A 19,789-nucleotide genomic window follows, 5' to 3' on the forward strand; every position below is an offset into this window, starting at 1 on the left:
ATTGCATGCCTGCTGAGGTGTTACAGCCAGGTCGTGCTAATTGTAAGTTACCTAAGTTATTACTCTGATTTAATTACTACTGTCAATGAGAAAAATAGAAAAAAAATCAATAAAATTTCATTTTCCATGTGGTCTTTTTATCTCCTCTGTTCTTAAGCTTTACAGGATTATTATTGTTTCTGTAGACTAAACCAGGCCAAATAGCTCAAGTTAAACCTATTAGAAAGCTGGCATGGATTTAAAGGCTCAGAACCATCTGGGAATGGGATCACACGTAGTGGTTCTTAATATAGACAGCTCTGTCATTACATATCTATTGGAGAACCAATTAACTTGCACTATCCTAAAGCAGTGTTGTGACACACTTGCATATGGAAAAGGTTAAAAATACTGTTGAGTAGAAATAATATTTTTTCCATTTTTTGTTTTAATTTCAAGGATAGAAATATAAGACTCCTTAAAAAAAAATTTTTTTTAATGGCATTTGTATATGGTGGTTTGAAAGAAAACTCAAATTCTTGTGGCTATTTCTTCTACCTTTGCCTAGCACCTTGTTTTACTCGTTGCTTTCTTTTTCTTTCATTAAACTAGATTATAAGTTTCTCAGCATAAAGTGCCTTCTAGGTTGGTACAATCACTCCTCAAAGTTGACTGTGAGTCTCTTGGTGCATCTGTAGTATAAATAATAAAGTGAAATTAAATATTTTATGTATGGAAATAACTAATGCTGAGATACTGTGTCTAAATATCATGTTAAAATTTAGCCTTATTACTATGTATGTAGGCTAAAAATTTCAAAGATGAATTTTTCAAGTGAAGTCAAGTTCTAAGTTGTTCTTTTTCCACAAAAGTTTGGGGATTTTTTTTAAAAGCTACTTTGCGTCCTTTCTAGAAAATTTAAATACTGAATATCTTATGAAAATATGATATTGCACATATAATCTGCCTGTTCAATTTATCAGGAAGAAATAAGCTTCTTGGAAGAGACAGCTGGAGCCTTTAGCAGTGAGCAAAGTTCATTTGTGTGGTACTTCTAGACACTTATGCTTACATACTATTGATTTTATGCTCCTAGATATCGAACAGTTGAGATGATTCTGTGGGTAAAGAAAGTAAAATTATAACTTTATTTCTCCCCAGTTCTCTCTCTCTCTCTCTCTCTCTCTCTCTCTCTCTTTTTTTTTCCTTAATTTGTACGTGCAGGAATCAAACATAAAATTTTACCACCATTCCCCTTTGTGAAGAAATAATGCTGCATTTTTATTTAGTGCTGAGCTCTGACATGGTCTAGATATTACCAAATTCTTTTATTTCTGTTGATTATGCAGTGGAAGAATCCGACATCATTGATCTTGAAAAACGATATTGGCTGCTAAAAGCTCAATCAAGAACTGGACGTTTTGATTTAGAAACATTTGCCCCCTTAGTTTCCCCTCCTATTCATCCATCTCTGAGTGAAGGTATGGAACTTTGATAAGATGTTTGATAAAGTGATGTTGGTGTGGGCTTAAATACCTGATGTTTCCCAAATTATTAACTTTAGAGTTTTAAAACTGGGCTTGTTTCTTTTAAAATTTATTTTAAGCTTAAATTAAGATTAATTTCTCTGAGTTTTAAATGTTTGAAAATGCAGAAGGTGTCTGAGAATCTGTATTTGCTGGGAATGGCAAAGGAAGCGATCCTTCTGCCTGTTGCATTCTTCCAGTTTGGCAGGAAATAGGGCAAATATTTTGTATAACTTTGCCCTGTAGTTTCTTGACATTTTTCATTGGATTCCTTAAGATTTTGTAATATGACAAAATAACCTGCTGTGCCTCTGAATGTGGTAAAGTAGAAGCACATTTTTTTTAAGTGACAAATGCCAGTTTCATCTGTGAAATGACAGTTTATTTTGTGAGAAGCTGTATCATACAGTCAATGAAACAGTCTTCTTTAATAGTACAAAATAAGGAAGATCTGTTCAGAAGGATTACTGTATTGCAGTGTAGAGGCATTAATAACCAAGTTGGTCTTTCCAGTTGAAGCCAGGCTGTTAATAACTGGAGGTTGTAATTGTCTAATCGTCACTTACTGCACAATTTAGAGACTTAACATTCCACTTCCGTAGTGTATCTGCAGTCCTAAAGTGACAATTTTTTTCACCAAATTATCAACTTTATTGACAAGTGTCAACCATAAGTAGAAACTGGGTAGTTCATCTGCAGCAGATGCAAACTGTTAGAAAAACAGAATTTATACCTAAGTTCAATTTGGGATATATCCCCATAAGTGTGCTCATAAGTGTGTTGTATCTACTTAGTAATACAAATTTATGCAACTGCTGTGGGGAAACTTGAATGGTTTATGCTCATGGTCTGTGTCTCCTATGGATAGAGCAACTGGGTTATTGATGCTAAAAAATACCTCATGCTATAGCAAGTGTTATATGTGCTGAATGAATAAAACTCTTATGCCAGTGTGACTGAAACTTCTAACTCCCTTAGGGCCAAATTTGCAAAGGTACTCAATGATTTTCCTAGGAGTCTGTATCAAGGCACTTTGGAAAAGCCATCTTGGCATCTGAGTACCTTTACTCTTCTGGTCCTTTAGCTCTTAGGAAAATGCTTGTCCTAACCATGCTGGTTTAGATGCACATTACTATGAATCAGTCAATACAAGGAAGGCATGAGAATGGGGCTGTTGTTCAGAATTCTTGCATTTTTTTTCTATAAAATGCTCTTATTAGTGCTTCATTATCTTTATTACACTTATCAGGGATTAGTTATAATCATGAGTTTGTACCTGTCCTTGAAAAAGTAAACCAACACTTCATATAAATGTTAAGTATTATTGTCAACTATTTGGCCAGGCTTCGTAACAGGAGATGCTTGTGGTTTGCAGGTTTGTTTAATGCCTTTGATGAAAATCGGGACAATCACATAGATTTTAAAGAAATTTCGTGTGGGCTCTCAGCATGTTGCAGGGGACCCTTGGCAGAAAGGCAAAAATGTAAGTGTGCAAAATATTAACTATTAGTTTTAAAAAACTTCTTCAGTTTGAGCAATTAAGTTTAGTTGTTTCCACATTTTAGAAATCTTTGCCACAGAATAAGTGTGTATCTGGGAGATGACAGACCTAAGAAGTTGAAGCTAGTTGAAATATGAAGGTTTTCTTTTATAAAACATGATTAAGCCTAATTCAGTATATTTTTATCCATGACTTTATGTAAATAATAAAGTTTTGGAAAAAGCTTATTATTTCAGAAGTTTTCTTGCAGTTTTAACTCATCATGATGCAGAGGTGTGTATGTCAATACACAAAGTGGAAGGTGCAAACATTTGTCTGTTCATTATGTATAATACAAAGCAAATCTACTTGACTGTCTTGCGGTAAATAGTGCGTTCTGTCTTGTTTACTGCCCATTTTTCAGCTGGTTCCCTGCAAGGTTCCTGCGTTTTGAAATACCTTCGTTCTGTGCTCTTCCAGCTATGTATTACTGCAACTTAAATGCTACCATTCGCTGGAAATTTCTGGATGCACATATGTTCCTTGCTAGGTCACATCAGAAAACACAGCACAAAATTGCAGGAATATAGATTTCAGTTTATTAAACACAGCTGCTCCATTTCCTCACTACCATACATGCATCCGGCCTCATCAAAACTGTCAGCACTAAATCATGTTCTTGTGACTCTGTAGACTGACTTTCTGCAAGAAAAAATTAAAAAATAGTCATTGAGTAGTACTAACGTACAAAAGCAATATTCTTTTTTCTCAGTTTGCTTCAAGGTTTTTGACATTGACCGGGATGGTGTGTTGTCTCGCACTGAACTTAAAGAAATGGTGGTTGCACTTTTAGAAGTCTGGAAAGATAACCGTACTGATAAAATACCTGTAAGTCATATCTGGCTTTTTAGTCATTTGCTCTTGTTTCCTAAAGTCATCCTTTGAAATGATGAAATTAGAAATTGACTTTTTTTTGTTTCAGATGTGAAGGTTGCTTGAAGGTGGTTTCAGTGAAATACACACTTCTTTGAGCTATCATAACTGAGTAGTTTTAACTGGGTGTAATGTGACTGACCTTTCATAACTTAGCACTACCATTAATCAAAGTAGAATTATTTGGCTATAATGTTTGCTGTTCTGTGTGATATAAAGAAACCTTGGGTACAAAAATATAACTGCCCAGAAGCACTCAGTTGCGAATTTTATAGTGTATAGTGCTGTAGTGTGTCGTCAACATTTCTTGCAGTTTATTTTTTTTTATTCTGAACACATATAGCTCTGGAGTGTGCCTTAAGCATTTAATTCTGTTTCCTGATCCTTGTGTTTGTCAAGGAATTGGACATGGATTTGTCCGAAATTGTAGAAGATATTTTGAATATGCACGATACCACAAAGGTAAGAATTCACTGTTCTTTTCTTGTCGTTTTTATGTCTTAGTATATTTAGTTTAATTCAAGAAAGAGGTAAAAGCTTGCCATTTCCTTAGAGTAGAGATGTGTCAATAAAAGAATCTCTTTCAATTAACGTCAGTTTTTCATTAAAATTTTCCACATTGTTCTTTTAGAAAAAGAATGTGTTTGAATTTTATAAGCCATTTTTATATATGAAACTAAACCAAAAATATATAACCAGATGAAATAGATTTGAACCATATGCTGTTTACTAGGCCTTACTATGCATAATTAATACCACTTTTTAGTCTGATGCTTGACTTTTTCTGAAGAAACTTTTTTTATTTCATGTTAAAAATAATCTTAAAAAAGGGATATTGTGCTAGTGTATCTTATTTTATGCTATATAAGAATACATATTATCTTCCTATCTTAGAACAGGACTGTATTAATTCAGTAGTAACTTACACATTATCATTATCAAGCTATGTTGTTTGTGGATAATTTTATGTACACACAGTGAACTATATACCACAGTATGGTCTTAGTGCTAAGCATCTGTGAAAGTATGGAGCAATCCATCTTGACTGTCCTGACAGACATACAAAGTAACACATCTTGATAGTTTATATTGTGCTTTATAGTTAGTTTTGTATAAATCTATAATTATGTTCTTATTTTTTTGAGATAGGCACCACCATCTGCACATAATATATGGGAAGTTGTTTCCGTTATTTAATCCATTGCTTCACAAATTATAAGAGGAAGAGTGTCTGGAAACTATAAATTATTTAAGAAAAACTGTAAAGAATGGCTAGAAGTGCTTAATTACTCCTTTGAATAGTCGCCTTGCCTGCTTGTATTCCAGCAAAGTGGCAGGCAAATATTTTATTAGAGCTCTTTCATTACCAAAGCAATAGAAAATACGGTTTTAGTAAGCTCTTTCTTCATCCTTCAAGGTTTTTCCTGTTTGTTAGTTTAATAAGAGTAGTGTATAAGTAAGCATATAGCAGTCTCATTTCCACAAGGAGTTAAAACAGAAGAGACCAGAGTTTGCAGAATATCTTTCTCAGTGAGTCCTGAATGTAGTGCTCGAAAGAGCTATTGATGCAGTTATTACGTGAGTTACTAAACCTCTATTCCCATGTTAGCTCATTTGACCTGTGAACTCTGGAGAAAACAGCCTGTGAGAAGGGGCAGAGTAACCACTACTGCTGTAAAAATGGTTATGGATTATATTATGTTATCACAATATTAAATTGATCATATTACTGCATTTTTGGAAGTCAGCAGGTATTCTGACAGTGGTCAGTTATGCTACCATAACTTTGCAATGACCAGAATTCATAACACTTGTGTTGTAAGTTAAGACCATAAGGAGCTGATGCCTTGGGATTTGTTGATTTCCCAACACACAGGGATGATGGTGGGTTTCTGTAGGGGTACAAGTATCTGTATGTTCAGAGCTTATTTGGAAGAACAAAGTTTTAGAGTAGTTTTGTTTCCTACAAAATGATTGCCCTGAGCAATCAGTCGCATGCTGCTTCTGCAGGTTTCGTAGTCTGAGAAAGTATGACAGCAATTGAGCGTGAGTAACTAAATCTGAATGATGTAGACTAGGAGCGAAGATTATGTGCTGTGCATAGTTTGTCCTGTGTACTCTCAAAGATTTTTGGTTCTTTAGGTTGCGTGTGTTATGCTAAAACTAGCATATCTGGATTTTTCTTCTTTCATTGGATCAAGCTTTGTTATAAGTGTGGTAGATGTTAATTTTTTGACACATTTAAATAGCTTTTTAATAGAAATAGGATAACGGTTTGATGCTTTTTTTTCTTTTCCCTTTCTTGCCCACCCTTTAAGATTGGACATCTAACTCTGGAAGACTACCAGATATGGAGTGTGAAGAGTGCTCTTGCCAATGAATTTTTAAATCTACTTTTTCAGGTATATTTAGAGAAAATTTAAACTTGAAAATTATGGTAATTAACTCATCTGGCCTTGAAGTACAGCATCAGTATTTGTGCCAACATGGTTAGTTTTGTCTGTTGCAATAAACTATGTGTTTTTGCGAGTGTGCATTACCTTGACTAAATGATTCTCTGTTTGATTGTTATTCTTTTCAGTGTATGGAGATGCCTAAAGCATAATCTGTTAAAATGAATGTAGTGTAATGTTTATAAAATGAAAGAAAATTTCAAGTGTATCAGCAGTTATATTTTCCATTAGAAAAAGACTGTGTTCCTTAAAAGGTTGTTCTTCCAAATCTGTGCAAAGAAAGTGACACAGGAATAAGGAAAGGTATTGCTAACACTTTACCGCTTTCCCTTTATGTTTTCTGTAAAGGCTGTCTAAGGAGCCTTTCATTGCTTTCTTATTGGAGCAATTCTTGAAAGCTATGATATCATTTCACTATCATGTTGCAGAAACTGGGGACTAGTGTGCGCTGGATTTTTTTTCTTTTTTAATTGAGCTCGAATTGGATTTTTAAAAATCCTTAAAACAGTCTTTTTAGTGCTTGGCTCACTTTGTGTAGAAAGTAAACCTCTAAGAGTATTTTGATTCATTGTAATTTTTTCCTTACCAGTTTTCCATAGAACTTGGTACCTTCAGTATAAATAGTAATAATCCTAATGGAGTCTTGAAGACTTGGTCTAATTTAGTATTCACCTCCAGCCCTCTGTGACAGTCTCAGTTTTTCAGTGAGGGTGGGGAAGAACCAGTGGGCTCCGCTCTCATCTTATCAGTGAAGCTTAATCAGTTACAGAGGCAGGTTTTAGCAGGAAAATATTTCTTCTGAAAGAGGCTGTGTGGTATTTCAAGAAACAGTAAATGATTATTGCCAGAGCCTACCTGAATAGTATACTACTCATTCTCCTGGTAATAATTCTAGACTACTTTTCAGACTGTATTCTGAACTATACTTTTCCTAAAACTTCAGGTAGACTGAGCGAGAGTATTCTAAGGCGATCAGCTATACTACCGTTGAAGAGAATAAAATCAGAAAGTTCTATAATTTTTATCACTAATTGCATCAGTTTTTGCTCATCTTTTGTAACCTTCTTAAGAAAGGCTGTCTTTATCATTGCACTGTCTATTGTCAAACATCCTGTCATAACTTAATGTTGATTAACTAACAAATATCTATGCATATTGGGGGTAGAACAAATGAACATTTGATAAATTTGCCTTAATGATGATTAGTTGCAGTTGTTCCACATTGCTTGTTGGAGGTCTCCTCTGCAATATTTTTTCTCCTGACAGAGTTGATGCATTTTCATTTTAGATTTTTGTTTTTAATTTCCTTTGGTATCTTTACCTTATGAGGCACCCTTGTCTCATGCTGCAGACTCAGCAGCATACTGGCACAGGACAAAGTCTGCCATTGATTTGTCTGGGAATTTATTTGAACTGTCATGAGATTCTCTGTCTCTTCTGCAGACAGAAAGGCTAAGTAGTGTTAGTAAAGCACATTGGAAAGCTTTTCAACAAATTGGTTTGGTTGCAGCCGGGGCAGTTTATCTGAAGAAGCTAATACCAGTACAAGGTAACATCAGTCTAAAAAGAAACATCACAGCCAGCTGTGTTGTGTGTGCTGGAAAATTTGTTGCTTCCAGCAGCTAACGGCCTTTGTTTTATTCAGATTGTGGAATGGTCTCACACTGTAATATAAATTTAAATAAGATATCTCACCAGTCATTAGAAATCTCCAGCTGAGATGCAAATTGATAGCCTCAAAAAAGACATAAGGAAAAGACTATAAATCATGTTATGGGGAGCAACCAATCTGAAAACTGTCTTGGAGCTGAGACAGCTGACCCTCCTCCCTACACGGAAAACAAAGACACCCGTAGGGTCTGCTTCCCTCTGCTCATCGCTCCATACCGCGTGCCGGGTGCCTGCGGCATGTGCTGAGAGAACCTCGCTAGAGACTCGACTGCAGCCAAGGGCATGACAGTTTTCTCTAGATAGAAAGGAGCGAAATAAGAGCCCTCTGGGACTGCCGCCCTGTGCTCAGAACAGAGCCCCACCCAGCTTGGGCAGCTGTCTAGGAGACGGTGCCTTTTTCTTCTGCATTGAGAAGAAGAAAAAAAAAAGTCGAGGGACCTTTTGACTTTCAAAAAGCTTTCTATGGTTTTGAGAGCAGTTTCCCTGGTGACTGGTTGGTTGGACTCATTTAAACTTCCCCTTCAGTCTCTCCACATGCTGTTTCCCTTTTCAGGCCTTTATACAACCACTTCTCTTCAGTGTTCTTGATTTCCCCGTTTTTCCCCTTCCCTCCCTTCTTTCTTTTAACATTTAGCTTATCCTCTTCCAGCGGCTTGCATTCTCCACGTTCTGCCTTTCCTCTCCCCCAAGTACATATAGTTGGCTTGCCTTTTGCACATCAAATCTGTTTCAGTTATTGTGGTCTTTCATACTGTGTGCTTTTCTTAAGACGTGAAAGTAATGAAAATTCATTTTGTATTCACTGTGATTTGTCTTGGGCCTTTTGGCATTCTTGGTATCTTTGTCTAAACAGTGGGAGCAGGTTGTGAATCTGGTAGCTTTAAAATATTTCTTGTTTAGTGCTTTGTTTGATTTAGTAATCTTGCTACATAGTTAAAAAGAATTTTCTGAAAAGTGCCATTAAAACTGATTTTTTCCTCTTGTTTGCCTAATGCTTGTTTTCATAGTGGCAACATTTATAATAAGAATTACCTTTCTTTTTCCAGGTGTGTCATATAGTTCTGGGGCTACGACCTGCCACTCCAGAAGAGGAAGGACAGATTATTAGGTGTGTGTTTTGCTCTGTAACTTATATGGGTTTCAAAAGCGCCTTCCATTATTTTCAAAAGAGGGATTTGTAGTTTGCATGATACAACTAACACTTAAATCATGGTGTTCATTCTCTGTGTAGAGGCTGGTTAGAAAGGGAAAGCAGATATGGCCTTCAGCCAGGGCACAACTGGTTTCTTATTGCAATGCCATGGTGGCACCAGTGGAAGGAATACGTCAAATATGTAAGTATAATGGTAATGTATACTGAATAAGTGATTTTTTTGTATTTGGGAATGTGTTCATGGAAAAAGAGTGGAGAGCAAATGACTGCTTAACCAGTAATGCTTGAAATTAAGTATCTTCTGTCTCTTAGTGAAAAATAATTGTTTTGTTGAATCATTGTCACACAGAGAGCTTTTCACTATAATTTCATTAAGCTGTCACCTTTTCATCAGTTTCTTTTTCTCAGCCTCTTCTGATATTAAATTGTTTCTGTGGCTGATGAAAACAAAGTTAGGGAAGACTAAAATGTTGCAGATTTGAGGGAAGAATGGTTTCTGTTATTGCACATGCTATTCTCGTTTAACCATGTGGAATTCAAGGACAATTCTTCAAATGTTTCAAGTCTGCAATTATAGCTGTTTAAAATGGTTGCCTTTTTTAGGTATCTAGACAGAGCAAAAATTCTGGTATTTCACAATTTTTATATTGTGTGTAAGAGTTTATTCCACGGGTTTAAGAATCTTGGCTGATTTGTTTCTGCAGATTCTTAATAAGTAGATGTGGAAAATATATTTTTCTACAAATCACATTGTGATATGTGAAAGTGGCAACATAGCTGTGAATTCTGGTGATTGGTTTGGCTGATGTTAAATATGTTTGATTTATAACTAATTTATAACTATACCAATTTTAGGATGCAAACCCTGTTGTGATAGAGCCTTCATCTGTCTTGAGTGGAGGTAAGAATTCACTCATAGCTGCTGCAGCCAGTACTTCAGAACAGGGAGAAGACAAAATGGGAGGTCTTAATTACTGCAGTGCCACAGAAGAAAAGTTTTCAGATAATATTTCTACTGCATCAGAAGCCTCAGAGACTACTAGCAGCAGTAAGCATAAAATCTTATTTCCTTGGAGGTTTAATGTGGAACAGATTTGAGAAAACAAGATACTGCATGAATTCCTCCAGACTAAAGATAATGAAGTTTAAGTTGCAGAAGTGGCCTACATATGGATTTTTGTCACTTAGGCTGTGGTGGATAAACCAGAAGGGTCTCATTTAAACAAACTAGTTCACCTTTTATGCTATGATTTGTTTCCGGGATTGTTTCAAGATAGCTTTTATCATTGTTTTCTGAGTGGGTTTTTTTTTCCCTTCTCACTACATTCTTCCTAGCTCATTGTTAGTTGGTATTGTACTATGTCCTCAATGAGCTGATCTCAGATACTGCAGAAAGGAAAGAAGCAGAAAAAGATTTAGGAGAAACATATGTTCAGTTTTACAATGTGTGTGATGCAAGTGAGCTTGTGCAGATTCTAGGAGCCATCTTTGTGAAAGGACAAGAGATTTTAGGGTTGATTTTTAGTCAGTTCTTGTGAGAATTGGAGTTTGGGGTTTTCTTTTTTCCCTTGTAAGACAGCTGAGTATTAAGTCTGGTATTTTAAAATCTGTATGTTACAATTGTATCCTTGTTTTTAGAACAGATAAATTACGATGATCCTTTTTGGGGGTGGGGTGGAAGGTTAGGGGAAGGGCCAGAAGGGAAGCAAGTTTTAGATTACAGATTTTTTTAAACCTGAGATTTGAATCTAGTGTTCTGTTTAACCAAATGAGGTTCTATATGAACAGAAATATTTTGCCTTTTCAAGGAGGACAAAGTACAAATAAGGCATTATTGCATATATTTTTGTGTTTGTGTATAAAATTTTCAAGGATTTGATTTGGTGATATTCAGACACTCAGACAAGTGTATGCCAAACATATTTGCATATACAAGCCTAGTTATGCTGTGTTCAAACCAGTATTTGTGTAAGCATCTGCTTTAGTATATAGGTCTCTCATATCCACTTCTTCATTTTTTCTGAGAATGCAAATATATGTGTTACTCTGTAATTTGGAATAGTTGCATGTTTTACTGATGCATTAAGGATTGGAAACATCTTCAATGATCTTAAACTGTTTTAGCCTTTTCTTTTCTTTTTTTTCTTTTTTTTTTTTTTGACTGATTCACTAATATTTTATGGACTCAAAATAAAACAGAATTTTTTCTGTTGTTTTGTTCCAGATACTCTTTACTCTGGCACACCAGGGACTGATGCATGTTTTGCTAGGCAGCATAATAGTTCGGACAATAATAACCAGTGTTTGCTTGGAAACAATGGGAATAGTTTCCTACAACTTAATCCTCAGAAACCAGGAGCTATTGATAATCAACCCCTGGTAACACAAGAACCAGTGAAGGTAAATGTAACTGACTCATGTGAATACAGGAAAAGTATGTTTTAACCATTCTTTTATCATAATTTTTTACTTGCTGTTGGTTTCAGCTAGTGGCTGAAGTCTAGATTAACATTGCTTTGACATATATCAAAGTTCAGATTTTACTCTTATTTTAAGAAAGAAAAAATTATGTTCTACTAATGGGGCTATTCTTGAGTATTTGGTAAGAAGAGGAACATTCAGAGTGTTCTTAAATAGCTTCACAAAACTTACAAAAGGGAAAATGCTTCTGTGGAAACACAACTTCCAATATTACTTATAAAATATTTTTATAATTAATTTCTTTAGCATGTTTTCAATCTAAATATAATAGCATACTGCTATTGCATGAAAAACAGAAAGCTGGCTACATAATAACACCAAACTGATAGTTTCTCCAGTATTCCTGTGAAACAAAACATAAAACACAGACCAGTACCATCAATGATGAGTAGGGTTTTTCTGTGCAGTATCCAAAATTGTCAGAGTAGGTGACACAGAAGAAACATAATAGGAATTTTGTATTTGACAACCTTTCAGAGAAATAGTAAATAGTAAAACTCAAGCATTAATCATTGTTACATTTAAATACCATCTTTCACTATGAAAAGCAGTTTCTAATTGCCACTTAGAAGTATTTTAATAATCAAAACATGTTTTGTATTCATGAACTAAAATTGTTGCAGCTGGATACTATTTTCTGCATTTGAGATTTAACAAAATCCCTTTTTGTTTAAAGGCTGCATCATTAACAATGGAGGGTGGAAGATTAAAGCGGTCTCCACAGCTGATTGAAGGAAAGGACTACATAATGGTACCAGAACCAGTTTGGAGAGCACTTTATCATTGGTATGGAGCAAATCTGTCCTTGCCTAGGCCGGTAAGTTGTGAATATAGACACTATTTACTTGGCATAACTGCTGAAATAATGTATACAAGCTATTGTGTCTGAGTTTTTTCCAGTTGCAGAAGTTAATCTTCTAAGGTCACCTCCCACTTCATCCCAAATGCCTAGACTGAATGAAAAATCTAAAGAGCAAACTGGGAAGAAACAGTCTCAGAAATGGACATGAACATAATTTTGTGGACATTTATCAGGAGATTTGCAGGTTTATGCTGCAGGAAATACATTGCAAAGGGCAGAAGTGCTGATCAACTGGCTATGACTGCTAACACAGACAAAAATAAATTTGAAAGCAGTTTAAACAAGTGGCATCAAAACATTCATCTTTAAATTTTTAACTGTTCTGCAAGGAAAACAGAAAGAAGCAGTAAAATCAAAATTGGAACACTTGCAACTTTGAACGTCCATTTCTTATCTCTTGCAACTTTATGAAATGGCGGGGGGGAACTAACAATGGCTGTGCTTCAGGTTCAGCATCATAGAAAACACAATGCCCCAGACTGACTGAAAATCTAAAAATGGATAGCTCTAGGTGATCGCAATTAAAAAAAAAAAAAAAAAAACAGGCAAAGAGTATTCTTTATCAGAACTGTTGCTCAGAAACACTCCAGACCTGTAGCAACAAGCTTCAGGAGAAGGTATTCCTACAGAGTTTTAGGATGGGCACATCAACTTTTGTGTGTTGCACAGACTGATTTAAATTGTTCGGCTTCCAGTCAAATATTTTTCAAGAAAGCATTTATCATAGGCAATTCCTCAAGAAATAGATGCTGAAACTGAGTAGCCATATACTATCAAAGGCTGCGTCAGAACAATTCTGGTTAACCACAGTCATTGCTAAAAGCAAGACCAGTAATCTTCACTGATATGCTCATCCAGTCAGGCTTTTCTTCGTATATTAATTCTTCAATTTTGACTTTTGTTGTTAGTCTACTTATCCATAATATTAGTGTGAAAATATCAATGTCGATTTTATTTCACTCACTCACTCATTCTCATTTCTTTCCAGAGCCCTTATGTATTAAGGCAGTAGGAATACCATTTGTTATTTTGAACAGATAATATATTTAAAATGAGCTGTTCTTTTGTGTCATGTTTTTTCTAGTGTTGCAAAAATCACAATTTTTTTTTTTTTTTTTAATTTAAAAGTACCTAAAAATCCTGTTGATGAGGCAGGTGATGATCATTCTCATTCTTGAGCACAAACTCAGTAACACTTGTTCAAACTTACGGAAGCAAAGAATTAATATTTAATGGGTTGTGGTGAATTTTCACACTTCTTAGTTTTACAATAAGCAGAAAAACCAGTGAATCACAGTAAAACTGTGAAATAGATTTACAAACAATTAACCTAAGTATATTCATTCTATAATAAAGTGCATTTATGAATCAGTAATTTATATCAACAGAATTTATATCAACTATTTTTTATTACTTATAATAACTTACTATCTTGCAATAACATTGACTAATTAGCATGAGCCTGTTAAAAGATAAGGTAGCATTTTTACTTGTTTGTATACAAGGGTTTTTTTGCTCCTTTTTTAAGGAGGGGGAACTGAAGTTGACTTTTTGTAAATAACAGTGGTATTATATTATATATTATATATATTAATTAAAGCTGAAATATCTTTAAAATGTGCTTTTGGGCACAATACAAAATATAATTTTCGAATGTGTGTAAGTGGTACGTATTAAATGGAATTGACTGAGTGGACTAACGATGAATTTGTAGTGTTATCCCAGTGAGATGTTTTTCAGGCGTAGTTAAAACAGCAAGAATATTCTAAAAGAGAAGCAATAATTATTTAGCAATAGTCATTGTTAAGTTATATAATTTACTTACAATTTATTGAGCTATCTTTCTGTTGCTCTATATAATATTGCAAAATGATTACCAGGTGATAAGCATTTAGAACTAAAGCTTGCATGCTTTGAATTATTAATCTTGAATTTATCAAAAATTAGGCTGGAGTTAAGAAAAACGGAAGTAATTTATTCACTCACTGGACTATTCTGTTCACAGTATTGGAAACTTTATTTAATTTCTGTTGAATAGGAATTTATTCCATACAGTGGTTTCTTGTTCGTCGTACAGTGTCTTAGGTAAGAGCTACACTTCAATATCTGAAAAGGGAATGGGTTTTTTTGGTGGTAGCTGTAGAGATTAGGTGGTCACTTCTTCTTGAAAGGCAGGATTTTAGTGACCGGTCTTTGTTTTTGTTTTGGAAGATCTGCTTTCTTTGCAGACCATGAATTAATGACGTTTGGAGGAAATATAAAAGCAATGTTCTTGTAAAAGGCTATTGTATGAAAAAGAAACTTTAATAAGATGTAAAGCTGGATTTTGTGGCCAAGTATTTGAAAGTTCCCTGGCCCTTTTGTATCACTTAAGGTGCTGGCTAGATACAAGCACTGTGTGTGGATCTGTACGTAAAACATTTTCTTTTCCCTTCTCTTCCTCCCCTCCCCCCCCCCCCCCCCCGGCATCATTCCTTGGATACCACCTCTTCTTCAAGTGATCATCCATATCTATATGTTCTTTCTCTGATAAGCCTGACACTGTTGAAGGAGCTTTCAGCCAGTGACATTTCTTGGCGTTGTACTTGCATTTCCTACATCTCCAAAGGCAAAACTAGCCTGCATCTCTGAATAGTATGTGACGGTGCCAGATAAATCCTGGCTGAACAAGCAGCCCTGAAATTGAAATAACATGACTGAAGATACAGGGAATTTTTCTTTTGAGAGGGATTGCATTGCTCAGACAAAAGATACCTTCAGCAGAATAACCTGAGTAGTTCTTGCAGAATTTTTGCTTTGATTCCTGATGCTTTGCCTAAGTTGACCAAGAATTCTCTGAGACTTGGCCAGATACTGTCCAGACTTGAGTGTTACTTAAGAAACCTCCATTATTCTTGCCGGACGTTTCTGGAGATTCTGTATCGCTTTTGATAGCCTGAACATTTTCCGGTACCATTAGGATTCTCTGGTCATAATGGTACTAAGAAGTCACTTACCAAATCCTGCTCACTTCCCTTCAGCTTCACATTCTTCAATAGAATTCACCTTGTGGTCAGCTGGAATCTTATAGTTCCAGCATTGGATATATAGAGTAGATTCTTAGTAAATTGTAAAGCATTTTGGATCCTGTTAGATGAAAATGTTTATGTAAGACAGGTTTCATTTTTTAAAATGTTTTGATTCCAAACAGATTCTAAGCTGCTGCCTTTTTCGATGTTTTTATAGTATTCAGTGTAACAAATGAGAAGGAATTAGCTATAGAATTTTCAACAATTTGGTCTGTTAGCCATAATACTGGCAATTATTTTACAGTGAAAAATCACTGGCTTCTGTTATCCTCCTCTAAAACATTCTCCATGGAAACAAACACCTTTCATGATCCAGAAAAGGCCACATCACTTTATACATAACACAAACTAATATGCTTGAGATTTTCACTATAGCCTTATTAAAAAGGAGACTTCTATTCAGAATGGTTCTTGTCAAGAGGCTCCAGGAAGAAAATGATCTCTGAATGAGAGAATTTGAGTTTGGGGGTTTATTCCAGTCTGTAAAAAATATAGAAAATATATATTAAATTTGTCTTTTCAGTCCATAATTAAAGAATATTCTGACATTTAGTTATGTGAACACTTGAATTCTTGATGATGAAGATGATTTGGTTACTTGTAACCATATATATAGGCAACACTTAAAATCCCAGTCTCTCACCCTGCAGTAGGGGAATATTATGTGTTATTTCTTTCCAGAAAATGTCAGTGCTCAGTTGTTTTTCTTGTAACTGAAGTTTGATACCATACACTTTAATTCCAATAGTGCAGTATATTGCTTCTCACAACTTAAGGTGAGTGTTTTCTTCTGGTTCACATGTTCGCAAAAATAGTCTTCCTGCCTTTTATATACCTCTGCAACTGGGCAGATTTTGGATAGAAAAATCTTTGTAGGAATGGTGACTAGAGTAGCTGTAGTAATGTCTTGGGGGAAATTTCAGGTTTTTCTGTCAATATATCAAAATGTGACAAAAGTAAGTTTTAATATATACTTATAATAGTAAACTTTATCAAGGTTTGAATTGGATCCTGTCATCCAAAAAGATCAGAAAAAACATATTCAGAATGTGAGGGTTTATTTTAACATTTGTGAACCTTTTTATTGAAGAATACACTGAGTAGAATTAATGAGGTTCATTGTAAGTTCATGGATATTTTGGGGAATTATAAATATGTTCTTTTCCTAGTATTGTACAGGAAGCTATGCTTTCACTAAATGAAGTGTTTGCTTTTGACAATCTGAAACTAATAAGCTTCAAAAAGTACTTCAGAATCAGTAAATTAGTGTTATCCCTGAGGATATTTGCCGAAGACCCCATACGAAGTTCAGAGGATTTCTTGTCTCCTAGTAAAACGTAACTTTTTTTTTTTTCTTTCTAGACCTCTGCTTTAATCATTACGTCCTGTTCCTGTTAGGATTTCCTACACATTTGGAACAGCAGTCTCTAAAATGCGTTTTAAATGTCTTTACTAGGTGATCAAAAACAGCAAAACAAATGTGCCTGAACTAGAGTTATTTCCTCGCTATCTGCTCTTTCTGAGACAGCAGCCTGCCACTCGAACACAGCAGTCAAACATCTGGGTGAATATGGGTATGATGAGCCTGAGAATGTTTCCTCAACATTTACCTAGAGGTAACTTAAGAATGCAGCAAGAATACAAAGTGCGCAGTTTCTAAGAAAGCGAGATCCACAACTGTAGAAGCTTGCTGCCACTGTGCTTATGCACCGGCTAATCAACTGTAAGGCACAATCAACATTTTGTAAAAATTTAAAGGCTTTCTTCCTATCTCCTTTCGGAAGGAGGAGGTATGAGGGAGCATTATCAGTAAAGTCAGTTAAGTTGCATGGTTACTGCAAACAGATTGGTTAATTGAAAGTGAGAAATGTGCATGCATAAAAGAATCGGCTAAAAAGGGCAAAACTTATCATTCCTATTGGTAGTTAATTATGTAGCCATAGAATACATGAATCTGTATATTGGTGTGTGTGTGTATATATATATATTTATATACGTATCTATATAACTTTCTCTGATAATATAGTGCTCTAATAAACAAAACTGTTATTTAGCCCTCAGCTGGTTCTTAGTTACTTGGGCAGCTAGACTTTTGATGCCCAAAGTTATTTAATGCTCTTTAGAAAAAGATTGAATTAGTGGAATATGAAGACTATTACTTGATGCTGTTTGCAAAGATAAACATAGTAGAGTGAGGAGACCGAGGTGGAGGGGGTTCAGTGGAAAGTATAAACATCCAGCTAAAACATATGTGCCATAATTACAGTGTACATAATTACAGTACTCACCAAAAGATTGTAAAAGTCATGGGTTATAGAATAATCTTTAGCTTGTAGCTTTTCACACTTTCAGCTGAAAAAGTGTTGCAGGGACTTGTTTTCACTTACCAGTTTGTATGCACAACTGCATACTTGGCTTGTACAAGGGGTCTAAGGAAATACCTGATTTTCATATGCATGTGTGTTTGCATACATGCAGATTAGACAACCACAGTAGCATATGTCCAGAAACAGGTTCACTTGCCTACTGCAGATTAAATTCTAGAGACATATTAGTGTTAGTGTGTGTTTAAAATCTCATGCAGATGCTTGGTTTTTCACTGCTTTGATAGAATCTCATACTTAATGTGCAGATAGTGGCTGCCTGCTTGATCAAGTTCCGCTACAGAAACTGCTACCCAAATTCATTTTTCCTACTTCGCCAAGTACAATGGAAACTGCTTTGTTTGGACATCCTAAAATGCCCAAATTCAAATAAAGAGGGTCTTCTGACACACCAAATTTGATCTTGATTTGGAATTATTTTGCTCTGCACTAATTCATTTGTCCAATCAATTATTAATCTTTTTGAGGTTTTTCAAATGTGCTTTCTTGCTGTAATCTTACAACTAATCCTCTGATCCTTAATCTTAGAAAAAGCTTTTTGATGTTCTTTAAAAAAATTAGTCCTTTGCCTGGTATACTGAAGCAAAACTGATGCTTTGCTTACTTCTAAGATGATTACAGTCGAGTTTTGCTCTTCTGTCAGATCGCATGTAATATTGTGTCTTTTCTTATGATACTGTTTGATTTATTTTAAACTTTTGATGACAAATCTAGAATGATACTGCTTCTGTGGTTACTTACAGTAATGCAATTGCCCTATCAGACTTCTCTGTATAATGGAAGCTTTTCCATAAACATATTACAGACTTGTCTCTGGGAGGTGGGAACTTTCTAAGTTTAAACTGAAGAAGCTCAAAAAAGTAAAAGATGTAAAGTTGGTCTCATCTGTTTCAAACTGAGCATTTGCAAATTTTTTGTTTAAAGATGAGCGAATATTATAGAAAACGGCAACAATCTTGATCAATGGAATTACTCTGAATTGCAAACATAAGATTGTTGTGAAATTCTGGTCAAAATCCTCGCAGAATATGTTTTCAGAACATGAGTTTTAAAGAGTGTTTCTGTTGTGAAATGTGAAATCATATTAAAAATTATGATTATGGGAAATTATATTGAAAATTATGATTGTCTCTGATACTCTATCTTTAAGAGAAAGAAAAGCTTGTTAATCAGATAATTCTGTTAAAATATCCTGTAAATGACTTCCCATGATAATCTTAATAGATCAATTTTCTGTTATTTCTGGTTAGAAGGGAAATAAATTTATCTGCTCTGTGATAATTTTGGATAGTAGATAGCAAGTTTGCTTTGTGTTGATGTGAGACATCCCAAAGGGTTAGTAACAACTTGATTTCAATCCAACCCATTATTTTGTCCGTAAATAAAAGTAGAACTGCATATAGTTCCTTTTCACAGAAAGTACTTAGCACAGTAGGCGTAGTAAGTTACTGGTGATCAGTTTTTTACTTCACTTTGCATATGGGTGTGCACGTTATGAACATCTTTTGCTTTTTTTCTTATGATTGTGAACCCAGGGAATGTACCTTCACCTAATGCTCCTTTAAAAAGAGTGTTGGCTTATACTGGCTGCTTTAGTCGAATGCAAACTATTAAAGAGATACATGAATATCTCTCTCAGAGGCTACGTATAAAAGAAGAGGATATGCGCCTCTGGTTATACAACAGTGAGGTAATGTCAATATGTCTTTTATTAAAAAAAAAAAAACACACTGATACTCTTACATGTGAAGAAGTTTATTAATACTATTTTAATTTTGTTGCTTTGAGATTAAATTATC

At 34.9% G+C, this 19,789-nt stretch overlaps 1 protein-coding gene across 8 annotated transcripts in view; it reads left to right on the forward strand.

The window, feature by feature from the left end:
• USP32 (ubiquitin specific peptidase 32) overlaps positions 1-19,789 on the forward strand; it is an 85,357-nt gene that overhangs the window by 47,406 nt on the left and 18,162 nt on the right. For 4 of the 8 annotated variants that reach the window (XM_026071364.1, XM_026071362.1, XM_026071359.1 and 1 more), the window contains 12 exons: positions 1,329-1,460; positions 2,881-2,988; positions 3,758-3,873; positions 4,318-4,380; positions 6,237-6,320; positions 9,089-9,150; positions 9,274-9,376; positions 10,051-10,243; positions 11,420-11,595; positions 12,353-12,493; positions 17,063-17,222; positions 19,526-19,680. In XM_026071364.1, coding sequence (XP_025927149.1) covers positions 1,329-1,460; positions 2,881-2,988; positions 3,758-3,873; positions 4,318-4,380; positions 6,237-6,320; positions 9,089-9,150; positions 9,274-9,376; positions 10,051-10,243; positions 11,420-11,595; positions 12,353-12,493; positions 17,063-17,222; positions 19,526-19,680 — 1,493 coding nt within the window. Of the gene's footprint in view, positions 1-1,328; positions 1,461-2,880; positions 2,989-3,757; positions 3,874-4,261; positions 4,381-6,236; positions 6,321-9,088; positions 9,151-9,273; positions 9,377-10,050; positions 10,244-11,419; positions 11,596-12,352; positions 12,494-17,062; positions 17,223-19,525; positions 19,681-19,789 lie in introns of those variants that run through there. The other 4 variants (XM_026071361.1, XM_026071363.1, XM_026071366.1 and 1 more) reach the window with 4 other exon arrangements.

The sequence above is a fragment of the Apteryx rowi genome, unplaced genomic scaffold (genome assembly GCF_003343035.1).
Source record: "Apteryx rowi isolate R43461 unplaced genomic scaffold, aptRow1 scaffold_324, whole genome shotgun sequence".
Taxonomy (NCBI): domain Eukaryota; kingdom Metazoa; phylum Chordata; class Aves; order Apterygiformes; family Apterygidae; genus Apteryx; species Apteryx rowi.